This window comes from Lichenostomus cassidix, chromosome 2 (assembly GCF_008360975.1).
Source record: "Lichenostomus cassidix isolate B80296 chromosome 2, HeHo_3.0, whole genome shotgun sequence".
Lineage (NCBI taxonomy): Eukaryota > Metazoa > Chordata > Aves > Passeriformes > Meliphagidae > Lichenostomus > Lichenostomus cassidix.
In genome coordinates this window covers 87,788,183-87,801,291 of record NC_139482.1, presented here as the reverse complement: position 1 = coordinate 87,801,291, position 13,109 = coordinate 87,788,183, and the positions used below count along the sequence as shown (strand labels likewise).

The following is a 13,109-nucleotide window of genomic DNA, read 5'->3' as shown; positions in this document are numbered from 1 at the left end:
TGCTTTTTTCACTTAGACATTGTACCAAGCTCTTACAGTCCTTTCTGGGCCCTACAGAAATGTATGAGTGTATGTCCTGATCTCCTGTAAAAACCAAGCTTGTCCTTTTTGAGTTCTGACAGCTTTTAGATGGGTGTCTGTGCCACTGGGCTTGCAGAAGAGGGGATAAAAAGGTGTCTCATCCAAGCTTTCTCTCACTCTTATCCCTTTCCAGCCTGGCATATAAAGTATCTCTGAGCTTCTTGGCTTATGTTTTCTTTAACGTCTGTGTTCTTGGAGGAAAGGAAAGGGAAAAACCTCAGTGCTCGTGTGTTGGAAGTGCTGCTGTGGCTGTGGAGGCAGCAGATGCTTGAGAATGTGTCAGTGGGTGCTGCTTTTCCTCCTCTGCACCCATCACTTCATGGAGCTTTAGCCATGGAGATGGAGTTGTGAGGAGCCTACAGTGGATAGCAACCACTTAGTGGGACAGTTTGACTTTGCATTTAGGAGTGCTGCCAAGGACAGTGTAGAAAAGGTCCTTCTGAAATGGCCAGCATGTGGAGGGATCTGGAACTCCTGTCCATATGAGAAGATTAGAAAATGGGAGAGGGGCTGTTCTCTAGCAGTTCTGCCTTTTGGTAAGAGATATGGGGGAGGGGAGAAACGCCTGCTATGAAGAAACATGGGTAGGAGAAAATTACTTTCAGCCTTTAAAAAAACTCACAGTGTAATTCCTCAGTCGTTCTCCTTGTGAATTCTTAGAAGATTAAAGTTGTGTGAATTCTGTAGCAGTGACAGGGAAATCCCATCTTTCTCATATACTTGTGAAGTACGTCAGTTTCATTTACACATTCAAGGCTGAAGCACCCATAATACTCTTAATTTTCCAGTATTTTCTGATATGCTTACTACTCAACTGTTAAATTCTTTCCTGCTTCTTTTCTTGTGAAAATATATTAAAATACTAAGTAATTTCATCTCAGAAAAAGAGCTTAGCTGAGCTCTTGGATAGATATCTAAACCAGGAGTTGTTGGAAAATGAGTACACAGTATGAAATCTGAGGGGGAGTAAAAGGAAAAATATTTCCAATACTTACATTAGGTGTGAAGAGGTAAATCAGACCATCAGTGGCTCCTGGTAGAGTGAGTCCTTGAATAAGGAATATAGTCAGGACCAGGTATGGAAATATTGCTGTTACATAAATTGCCTAAAGTAAGGAGGTGAGAAGACAGACAGTTACTGGCAATAACTTCTATAAATCCTATTTAAGTTATTGCAACCTACAATCCTAATAATATTAGATAAGACAGCTACAAATGAATATGGCCATTTTTCAAATAAACAGGATTTACTTTTGCAGAATATACTTGTGACAAAATGGCTCTTCAAACTGTGTGAGGGAAGACTGGTGGGGCAGAAGTGGGAAAGGAGGGAGGCATCATTTTAAATCACCTATACAGCTGTTCTCACTTCATTGGACAAGGAGCACTCTGAATAGTGCTAGTGTGGTAAACAGGGAGGGCTTTCCTTGAGGTACAAACTCAGTATCTGGAGAGCAAGATTTCAAAGTGTTGGATGGTCATTTCTCTGCCCTCTCCTCACCTTTCCTGTGGTTTCAATTCCTCGGATGGTGCAGAGATAGACAATTGCCCAGCAAGCTGCTAAGCACAAAATAAGCCACCACTGTAAAGTGCCACTCTCAGCAATATCAGGTGTTATGTTCAAAGTTTTCCTGTACCAAAAATAATTTACTGAGGTGCTTTCATGACATTCTTCATTGAACCCTGAAAAGAAATAGTGGCAGGTGTTAGAATAAATTGTGGGCTGCAAAATGAAATTGAGAGATGGACTTCCTGTCTGTAATGTGCAGCAAGACAAACTCTCACAGCAGGCTGAGCGACTTACATGAGACCTTCACCAGAACATCACCAGCATTTTATGCAGGGGATAGCTTTCCAATTAGAAACAGTGTTGTACTCAGTGCAAGGTAAAATCTAAACTAATTGCAGTGAAAACTCTGCTATTTCTTAGCTGTATGGCTACAAGTTGGTCAAGCCATAACAAACTTCAGGCACCTGAGGATACATCTAAGCCTGGCTCCCCTGGCTATGTCATGGCCCTGTGGTGGGGAAAGACCCAGGCATTGGCCACTTTGGTTTGTGTTTCCAGGACTTCTCTGAACAGGAACTTCAGGCATCTGCATCCAGGGGAGTGGGTATTCCTCAGCCAGGCTCTGTGCCTAAAGAAAGGGGAACTGGGAACATGGTGTACTCCACAACCTATGATGTCTAATTGTCTTCTTACTCTAGAATAGTCCTAAGGTCCCCAAAGGAAAGGTTACTTCTGCTATGTTTTGTCCTTTTTTTCTTAGCGTCTTACTCATGATATTTCTTGCTGTGCCCTGGAACTTGTTCTCTTTCATGCTCTGAGAAAAAAAGAAAGCTGAAAAACAGTTTTAAAAACCTGAGAGCATTCTTCCTTATCCTGCGTTCTCCTGTACACTGTCTCTCTTTGGTCCTACTAAAGGTTTTGTAATGGATTACAGGGCTTATTCTTTATTTTGTTTCCCAGTCTGAAGTCAATCGAAAGGACTCATGGACTTTCTGGCTATTGTTCCTGTGAGGATAATGAATTTGAGTAGGCTATCATTACTCTTGTGCCTTTTTAACAGGAAATCAAACCAGGACTTGTATACAACTCAGGGCCAAATAAAGTGTGGCTTCTCAGAGTTTCTTGATTAGCCCTGAGTCTGATATTTGTGATCCTCCTTTTGCTAGCAGTGGTCATGGAAGTGTACTTACCTGTTCTGTTTTCATTTAGAGGACAAACACTCCAAGGAAGAGGTTCTTGGAAGGAGTTTATGAAATACCACATCACCCAAGTTAAAACAGTGTTGTAGTATAAGCTCACTAGAACCGACACTACCCACGAACCAACTCCTGCAGAAAACACAACATCTCATTTTAGAAAGCTTTGGAAAAAGTTAGCAGTCAGTCACACCACTAGCTCTTAGAAGCTCACATTTTCTATTTTTTCAAGATTTTCTTCTCCATTCCCCTAACCCCATACTGAGATTTTTCCATGAAAGATGGGCATTTGTGTCCTCAGTAGCCAGACACTAGCACACAGTCCCCCCAATCACCAGCCCTGCTCTAGGAATGATGAGACTCTATTTAGACAGAAAGGGTTGAAATATTTGCTCTAGTATATAACCCATTATTTTCTACAACACCAGACAACTTCAGTAGTAGAGAGCAAAAGAGACCAAAGTTTTATAGTGTGCTGTAGCTGCATGAGGCCACTCTTGTCCCAAATCATGCTCATATGCCCTAGACTGGTAATTGTTTTGCTCCTGTGATAAGGAGGGAAGAATATAAAAACCAGTTTCTGCTTGCTTGCATTTTTGCAAAGGGAGTATGAACATGCCTGATTGTAGGAGAGGGGTTTAGCTGGAAGCACCACCTGCAGCTTGGTATTTCTTCCTTGATGCCCTCTGGCCCTTGGATGATTCCTCTTACCCACCCATTCTCCTCCCACACAGGCCCACAGGCAGGACTGTTAGAGCCCAGCCCATTTCAGGCATCTGCTTAAAGCAGGTCATGATCCAGCAGCAAGCATCCAGGAGATCATGAAGCATCCAGGAGTTTCCCCTTGCCCTGCAGCCGCAATAGTGTTACCTCAAATACCCAGTAGAATCAATGCCTTAACCCCCTCGTGGTGGCTATTCTGGATAATTTTTTGCAGCCTAACAATGCATACAGGACACCAGATTTTTTTTTTCATATATTCAATAAATAGCAAAGAATTGGCAGTACAGGACTGCACACTTGTCTGATGCACACTGCCATGTGGACTGTTGCTTGTGCCCAGCTGTGTTGGTACAGTCCCTTCAGTAGCACTACCCTCTTGTGGAGGGGGGCCTTCCCAGGTGCTTTGGACTCATTAAGAGGTGCCAGGATCCCAGATTCCCTGTCTTTCTGTCCTCCCTCAAGTCCGACTATTCATGGACAGAGAAGACTGGGTCCTGGAGGGGCTGTGAGCAAGGAGTGAGAAGCACAATGGGCAGGCTGCTCTTGTTGAGCACCAAGACGTGGTAGGAATGGGGCAGTGTTGAGTAGCAAAACCCATGTTCATTATGCTTCCCACAGCAAAGGTTATTAGGTTTGCATTTTAGGCTCCTGTGTACCTGGAGTAACACCTGATGAGAGCAATACAGAATCATAGACTGGTTTGGGTTGGAAGGGACATTAAAGATCATCTAGTCCCACCCCTCTGCCATGGACAGGGACATTTCAACTAGACCAGGTTGCTCAGAACCCCATGCAACATGGCCTTGAATGTTTCCGGGGAAACCACCCCTCAATATCTCACCACCCTCATTGCAAAAAAATTCTTTCTAATCCTAACACTTATTTCTGTTTATATCCTAAAACGCATCAGGCACAGGTCTGTAGGAAGTGAGTGCTGGGTAGGAGCTGTCTGCAGTTCCTTGAGCTGGGACTGAAAAGATGTACCAACGCCTCCAAGGTAAGGAGAGATGGTGTTCCAGGCTCCGATGCTGCCTTTCCTCAGGCACTGTCCTAGGGCCAGCTCGAGATGGAGCAGTGGGATTCCTTCGAAGAGGAGAGCGATGAAGTATGGGATCAAGAAAGCCCCTGGAAAGACATTTAAGTGTGATTAAGCCACAAGGTTATCTGCATCTCAATGAAATTGCTGTTTTATAATTAATTTGCTTTATGAACCTAACAGAGTTCTTGTAGAATGTGTTGAGAGAGGGATCATTGCTAGGGACACCTACCAAATAACATGTTGCTGGTAATTTTGTTATTGGAGATGGAGAAGGAGGGTCTGGGATGCTTACTGCTGCAGGATGCTTCCCTCAGGCATTGCTACAACCCATATAAGTCGCCTCACTATTTCATTAATTTCCCTTTATTTTAAGCATCTTCTTTTGTTCCCCCTTCTCATAAAGCACAAGGGTTTGCTGTCCCCTGTATCATCTCTTTTCCCTTCAGTGCATTGCCTCGTTTCTTTTCTTAAAGCTCTCAGGCATGTGCTCCTCTGTCCTGCCCTGGAAAAGCAGGATTATGTGCTGTATAACCCCAAGAGACCCGGTTACTTTATTGCATGAAGCTCTGCTCAGAGCACAGAGCCTCTGCCTAATGGAAAGCTGAAAGCAGGCCAAAGTTGTTCTGCAAGACACATGAGTAGTGAAACCTCATTTCTTCCTCGTTTGTCCCCTTTATGTCGTTTCTGTTTTCCTCACAACATCTCCCTTGGATCAGAAGCAGCATGTCGTGTTACTTGCCTGTGGGAAAGGACCAGTCCTACCAACAGCCTGGCTGATTCCTGCTAAATTCTGTGCAGTGCCTCACTTTCCCCACCTTCACTCAGAAAGGACACACATTTGGTCCCTTTTGCACAAATGCTGATTTTCATGCATCAGAAACTGATGAAAATACTGATGAAACCAGAAGTTTCATCAGTATTTTCATACCACCTGCCCAAATGTCCAATTAAATTGAAATGGTTGAGTAGGGTATTGCCATGACCAACGCTCACTGTGACCACAAAGTCTCTTTTCTCCTGGGAAACAAAGACAGAACTCCTGCGTCAGCCACCTCCCAATCCTCCTACAAATGCGTGCAGATTCTGTGCTCATCATGGCTTTGTCAATAAACCTGTGTCTTGTTCTACCATTTCTGCTTTGCCTCCAGACCTCATATCTGGGTCTGCTCAGCTCTTCAAGCTCTAGAAACTTCCTTTATGCTCTGTCTTTGGCCCTGAGAGAGAGGTGGGGGAATGCACAAGGATTTCTGGTCTCCACCTGGAGTGGCGCCTGGGTTCTGCAATCACTGGCTATTTAGAAAGGCTGGGCAGATAAAATCTAATCTCTTGAGCTAATGTTGTATTGCAATAACTTTGCTACCTCTTGCTAGGTGCTGCAATAAATGCATACAACACCCAGAGAAGGTGTGTTGTTGAATGGTTTAGCCTTTTATCAAGAAATACGTAGGAACAAAAATCAGCAAAGCTCTTCTTAGCAAAGAACTGTTCTGAAACTGCCAGACTTGGAAATAAATGTCTCACCTTAATATCTCTATTCCTAAAATGTTTTTAACTGAGAAGCACATTTGAAAAAGGAGTCTCAGTTAATTCCCAGTATGTTAAATCCTCAGTTTGAAGTTCCTTCCACAAGAACTCAGTAACCTCTTGCTGTGCTCAGTCCTGTGGTCCGTTTCAAACCTGCTGCAGTATCCCTCTCCACAGCACACCTGACGGTGCTAGCCCAGCCCTCCTGACAGTCTGATGCCTTGGACTGTCTCCTGGGAAGAGCAAAATATTGAGGCAAGTAACCAGAGCACCACAGTATGGAGCACTCTGCCTCTTCATCCATCTGCCTGGCCCTACACCAGCTCTGGGCAGCAGCTGTCCCACTGCAATCCATGCTGAGCCCTTGCTAGCTGAGCACTCCATAAGAGACCAACGTATCTCCCATATCATATCTCCTGGGAAATAACTGTGCAATAATTAGTGCAAACTGTTATCTCTCTACCCATTTCTGTTTGCTAGTTGAACCACTGGCAGTGGGGTGTGTTTAGACATTCTGCTGATAAAAGCATGTTTACTTTGTGCTGGCTTGTGTGTATCTTCAGGCATATTTACAGCATGGCAAAACATAATGTCACACTTGGAAAGAAAATACTGGTTTTCCACAAGAATTATATAAAATAGTCTGTTATCTGCAAATATGAAAATATGGCAAAAGAATGGGTTAAGAAGAAATACTTTATGAAGCTGATCTTTCTCAAACCTAATCCAAGTAAATGGCTTGCACTGTAAAATTAACTTTTTAGTTATTCATTCCATTGCATTACAGTATTTTTAGGGAAAAAGAAAAGAGGAAAAAGACAGACAGTCTGCTGAAGCACTTGAAGCTTACTCTTTTCCACAATAAAATCCCCCACCTATAGAAAAGCATGGAAAAACATTAACACAAAGGTATCAGATATGGAATATTGAGTAGGAACGCTCTAGCACTGTACAGTCGAGGGCTCTGTTTATTAGATAGGGGAGGATGTGCCACAAGGCCAAATTTAAATACCTTCTTTTAAAAATACCATGAGAAATCTAATCATGGAGAAAGCAATCAGAAAATCCAAGAAGCAGAATGAGGCAGCAAGCTGGTACCTAAGACACAGAAGGTATCACAAACCAGAGCATCCAAACACAAGCACAGCAAAGCCCCAGCAGAACCCATATGATGTTTAGCACAGGCACAGCAGAACACTGTAGATTTGACTTCCATGGGGCATGGGAAAAGGAAGCTTTTGCAGAAAAAGTCATAAAGCACCAGTAACAAATTATCCTGTATCTCCACATTCTACCTCAAAAAAAAAAATGCTTTTTCCTCTCTCAAAAAGTAGGTAAGGAAAATGATAGTGATGAATCATTTTTATGTACCTTAAAAGCCTGGAGAAATGCCCATAAAAATCAAACATATTGCCAAAGTGCAATTTAGTTGCATCCCTGGGGTGTGACCTAGGAAAATTTTAGTCTACAAGATTCCTTCTGTCAGAAATACACTGAAGATTCATAAAGTATCCGTTCTGCAAGTAGATACACGCAGTAGTAAAAGAAAGTCAAGGGGAAAAAACCCCAAACTCTTCAAAACAGACATGAGTTAAAAGTTATTTTGGAAGGAGTCCTGCAGAAGGCTACCACAAAGCTATGGAACAATCTCAATGCACATGAGAAGGCACAGAATGCCTACAGAGGCTTTTTCAAATCAGTCTATCAACAACTGCAGCTACTGCCCTGCTGGGGAGCTGGTCTTGTTAACAAGAGAATCCCAAGTGGCAAAGAGCACCAGTGTGTAACATGATTGCTGAAGAACCATTGGAGTGGAGACTGCTCCACAGTCATAGCAGTAGGAAAGGAAGGACCAGGTGCTCTCAGGATACAGAGAGTTTTTAAAAACTGACCCCTCGATTGCAATGCACAGGCAAATCAGGTCAGAAAACAACCACCCAACCATATCCAGTAAAATGACACGTGAAGGGCACAACCTATGTTACATCACCTGCATGTGACAATCTGGATGGGAAGTGCATGAACCACTAGGCAGCCTGTGGAGAGCTGCTGATGCACCACAGGGCAGAGGGACCAGGAGGCTCAGGAAGGAGCACAGTACAAAGTTCGTTCTCAGCAACCAGAAAGGCAGAGTGAAACAACCAAATTGGGTTTGTCATTTGGAAAGAGAGACTGACAGACCTGATGAGTGGAAATGTAAAGCAGTTTGAAGTATCAGCCAAGCAACGTCCTAATCTTTGTGTACTGCGACCAGCAGAAATCAATGAGCCTCAGTGAGAAGCACAGAAGAAAACCCAACAGCTTTGCTTGATATTGGAATATTAACTAAGACTTCCTAAATGGTGGAGAAAAAGTTGGAGGAGCTGATCCATGTGTTCAGTCTTGCATCTTACCAGGGCCTGTGGGTCAGCTAGCAGAAGAAAACTGACTTGAAATGATAAAAAGACACAACAGCATTTGAAAGGCCAGAACATGAATAATAATTTTCCTTCAGACAGAGATTTAGGAATAGAAAAAAAAAATTGTAATAAAGACTGAAATGACCTAGAAAGTGGCAAAGTAGTAGTCTCAAAGAAGATGCATCTGTAGAGTCTGAAAAATTCAGAAATCACATCTCAATGTGATAAAATGCAACAAGCATTTAGAGATCCACTTCACCAGTTCTGTTGGTACATAGGAGGAATGGCGATGGGTGCCCTTTTCCAAAAGACTGAGCACTTAATGGCAAGATACCTGTGATAATTTATGCAATTTTATGCAACAGGTGGTAGCTACTTGTTCAGATACAGAGAAAAAGCTATTAGCTATTAGAAAGGGGATTATCAGACCTGTCCTGCTTTCTCCATGGGAATTTGGCTAAGCAGAGTAGTATAGTCAACACAGCAAGGAATTACATCAAGACATCAGGTAAAAAGCAACCTAATCACACTCAGCCCTCTCTCTAGAAGATAGCACTTCATGACTTCTTTTAAGTCTTCTGCACATGCCTCAATCCAGATGAAAAGTATGAGTTACTCTAAGCTTTGTATTTGTGCAGCATGCTTATGATGGTGCTGATTTTGCCTTGCAGGACATGTTACACATTTGAGTGACTCTGAAACTTGGTAGGGTTGAATTTCCCATGTAAATTACTATATCTCCTTGACCAACAGTGAGGGAGCTGAGGCCGTGTCCAGAAAACCAAAGGGGCAGTAGCCATTTCAGATGATGATGGGAAACACCCACAGATAACTCTTAAAAGTAAGCTTGCTGAATTTCCCTGTGAAAGGCGAAGGATGCAAGCAGGCAGCACTCGCATACAAGCATGCACCAACCTGAGCTGTAAAGGGCAATCAAATATAACAAATTATGAAAAGGTCAACCCTGCATGTCTGCTTTTCACCAAGGGCTTAAGCAGGACATGACAACAAACCAGAAAATTGTTACTTGCTGTGATTCAATTTTTGTGTCAGAGTGAACTGTTCTGCTCTTCCCAACATGATATGTTTGTTTGAGTTGGTTTTGGGTTTTTTGTTGTTGGGGTTTTTTGTTTGGTTGGTTGGTTTGGTTTGGTTTTTTGGGTTTATTTTTTTGTTGTTTTTATAACTGTATCATCCAGTTATACTTTTGTTCCCCTTAGGTTTTGTTTTCCTTTTGAGGACACAGTGAACCAGGCATTTCACAGCACGTTTTAGTTCAAATTTGAGCAAAAGGTCAAGTAGGCCACGGGTTATGAAAGTCTGTAAATGGTTGTCCCAGAAGTAACCAGTTCTCCCTTTTTCTCATGACTGTAGTGTTTATATGTATTTATTTTCCTAGAAAGATGCTGTATTATATATTAAAGATATTTTCCCGTCATTTTATAGGTTCAGACATTTTGCAGATTTTTAATACATGTGGGTTAAGCAAGCACACACACATATATACGTATTATATGTATATATACTAGTTATAATCAAAAGTAAACCACTGCAGTCAGTTTTAGCTGGAACTGCATTGATTTTTCTTAGGAATACTCAGATGGGTAGACTCCATGTATGCACATATAGATGTATGATTTGTTAGTGTCTCAGTTTTAAGTGAAAAACTCTATAGTGGGCTATTCAGAGATTTCTTTTCAATCCCAGTTGCCTGGGAACATTTGTGTTTGTCTCCACTGACTGTGGCAAACAACCTTCATACCCATTAGTCATGAAAAGTAAATAACTAACTTAACTCAGGCAATAAATCCAAATAATCAGTAACGGCAGCAGGCGCTAAATGTCAGCAGAACTGATATTATATTATATCCGAGTTACTGAGTAACGCTAATGTGCAATGAATCAGGGCCAGAGGTCTGATGGGAACAGCTGACATGAGACAAATACACAAGCACTTGTTTCCATCTCCTTTTTGAAAAGATGCAGAAACAAGGATATCACCTGAACCAGCTGTGAAACCACGCCAGAGGCCATTCAGCCTTCAAGCATGTCTATGCTGTATCCATCCCTGGTTTCCCTGTGCTTGTGACTGTGGCTGCAGGCACAAAGCCATGGCATCTCTCAGGGCTCCCAGTTAAACACAGTGCTGCTGCTCTCTCCCCTGTTCGCATCTTCACATGCACACAAGCAGGATTTATGCTCCAGTACCCATGAAAATCTATTGGGCTTTTGCACCTGAGTTGTTTGCTCTCAAAAATGCAACCCCAAATCACATCACTCCCTTAAATTAACAGAAGAAAAATGCAGCTACCTTATACACTGATGTAAGTGCAAGAGCTCTGTCTTCTCAGTGATCTTCGTAACACACTTAACTTTTCCAATGACTTTCTAGGATGAGCTTTCTAGGATGAATTATTCACAAACCCTGTAGCACTTTGTTACAGGGTCCATCCTGCTACTGAGCTCTCCGAGCCCTTTATTGAAACCCTGTGACCAAACACTGGCTGTACATCCATTCGTTGACCTTAATTCACCACTGTCTCGTGCCATTGTTTGTGGTGATGAAGACTAGCTGTTTGCCATTACTGAGTCTGGTGGTTATTTTAAACTGGTTTTTCACTGGCAGCATTACTACTCAGGGAGCAAAGGAGCACTCAGCCCTTGTCCCTGCAGCATTTTCCTGTTTTTATTATCTTTAAACGTTGCTCTACCCCCTGTCTTATTTGTCCCTGGAAGTTTCTGTGGGGAATACCAGAGTTCTAGAGTTGGATACACAAGCTAGCAGACTTTCTGATCACTGTTCAGTCCATAAGACAGGTCACCATGGGTCTCCTAGCAATCAGTTTCATGCTTCTCTTGGGTTGGTGAGGTCTGTAGGGCAGGGATGCAGGGGACCCCTGAAGGGAGGATGGAGGGGAGAGATCAAACCTCAGGAGCAGATGAGCATTGCTATCTTCTGAAGTGAGGCTGGGATCTGAAGATGGCAGATCCACAGCTGGCCATGGAGAAGCAACCATTGGTGCTTCACAGAAAAGTGTGAGAGCCTTTTTACAGCCAGTGGAACAATATTTCATCTTAATCTCGATTTTGCACAAATTTTGTGTAGCCTCACGCAGCTGGTGGCTCCAGAAGCTGCTCTGTGCAATGACATGTATGGAGGAGCTGCATCTTGCTATGGACCTGCCTGGGAGTTTCAAACCTTCCACTGAGCACTTTGTGTTAATCATTCATTACATTGCAAAAATATCATCACACTATGTTTGTTTTATTACATTATTTGTTAATCTTGGATGCTTTTTTCCTTGCTTTCCAAGATAGAAAAGCCGTCTGAGATGCTGTAGAGTATTTGACCTACAGCTCCTGCTTCAGAAGAATATTTTCCTTACAGGTCTCATGCCATATCTGCTATGGGGATGTTTCTCTAAAGATGTTTATCATGTCTCATTTATGCCAGTATCATTAACTGAAGTGACAGGGCTTTTTCAGTCATTCCCATGGACAAATGCAGAAAAACAATGTGCACCCATGGCTTCCTAGCCACCCAGTTATGGCACTTTTCTGCAGGAGTTTCACTGGGTGTCATGTCTTGTAAATAAACAATGGAAGCCATCAAGTGGCCTGGGAGGAATCTAACCTACTGCTTCTTGTCTTTTCTTAGTTGTATTTGTGTAACTGTAACTTTCAGCTGTTACATATTCAGCCTTAAAGAGCTCCTTGCCACCAAAATAATTTCCATTTTCCTGTTTATAGACTATGATAAACATACTCTTTAATTTTCAACTTCATGACCTAAACAGATTGAATTCTTAAGTTGTTTCTTGTCCCAGAGTTTTCCAACCTTGCATAATTGCTGGGGCTTTTCTGTATTTTGTCTAATTTTTCAAGTTGACTTTGGAAAGTGGACTTTCAGAAAAAGTCAGAGGTTCAGAAGTTGTCTTACTATAGGCAGCAATGTCTCTATTTACTTCATGGTGCTCTGTTTATATCTGCCAAGATTCTTTCTCTTGATACAACCTGCTGTAGCTCATTCATCGAGCTACTTACCAGAGTCCCTAAGTGGCTATTTCTCTCTGAAACACCTTCCATTACAGGCAAGATCCATTCTTGGTTCCTTGGCTGATTGAAGTATATGTAGTTCATCAAGTAATACAGACACCTCAGTAAAACAAACTTGGATTTGATAGTATTTTCTGTCATTTGACAGTTTCTCCAGGTGCAAATTTTTAGTTTCTCCAATTAATTGAAAGATAAATAACACCGGGCTGAAACAATTTGTTCACTCTTCTTTAGACAGCGTACCGTAGGAGATTTCAAAAGTTTCTGTGAATGGTGAGTACTCTTTTCAAGTACTGTTTTCTGATCCATTCATATTTACCAAATTGTCTGCTTCTAAAGCAATTCTTTGTGGGAGTGGTGCCCAGGCACAGGCTTATGCTTTCCACAACACCTGGCAGGCTCCTGTTGCTGCTCCATCAGCTAAATGTTTTAAACAGCCTTACAGACAGTCAAAAGCACAATTTAGTTTTGTGCAGGGGCAATTCCAGATTATGAGGTAGCTCCCAAGAGCATCAGAGGAGGGTGGGGAATGACTCACTCACCATCCCAAAGGGAAGTTCAGTGGCCATTTGTCTGGGGAC

At 42.4% G+C, this 13,109-nt stretch overlaps 1 protein-coding gene across 2 annotated transcripts in view; it reads right to left on the bottom strand.

The window, feature by feature from the left end:
* Nucleotides 1-13,109, bottom strand: part of LOC146441726 (sodium-dependent neutral amino acid transporter B(0)AT3-like) — a 28,223-nt gene that overhangs the window by 14,405 nt on the left and 709 nt on the right. Inside the window, exons 2-5 of one of the 2 annotated variants that reach the window (XM_085052301.1) lie at nt 4,495-4,635; nt 2,782-2,919; nt 1,583-1,764; nt 1,077-1,187 (exon numbers count right to left, since the gene is read on the bottom strand). In XM_085052301.1, coding sequence (XP_084908427.1) covers nt 1,077-1,187; nt 1,583-1,764; nt 2,782-2,919; nt 4,495-4,635 — 572 coding nt within the window. The remainder of the gene's footprint in view (nt 1-1,076; nt 1,188-1,582; nt 1,765-2,781; nt 2,920-4,494; nt 4,636-13,109) is intronic. The other variant, XM_085052302.1, reaches the window with a different exon arrangement.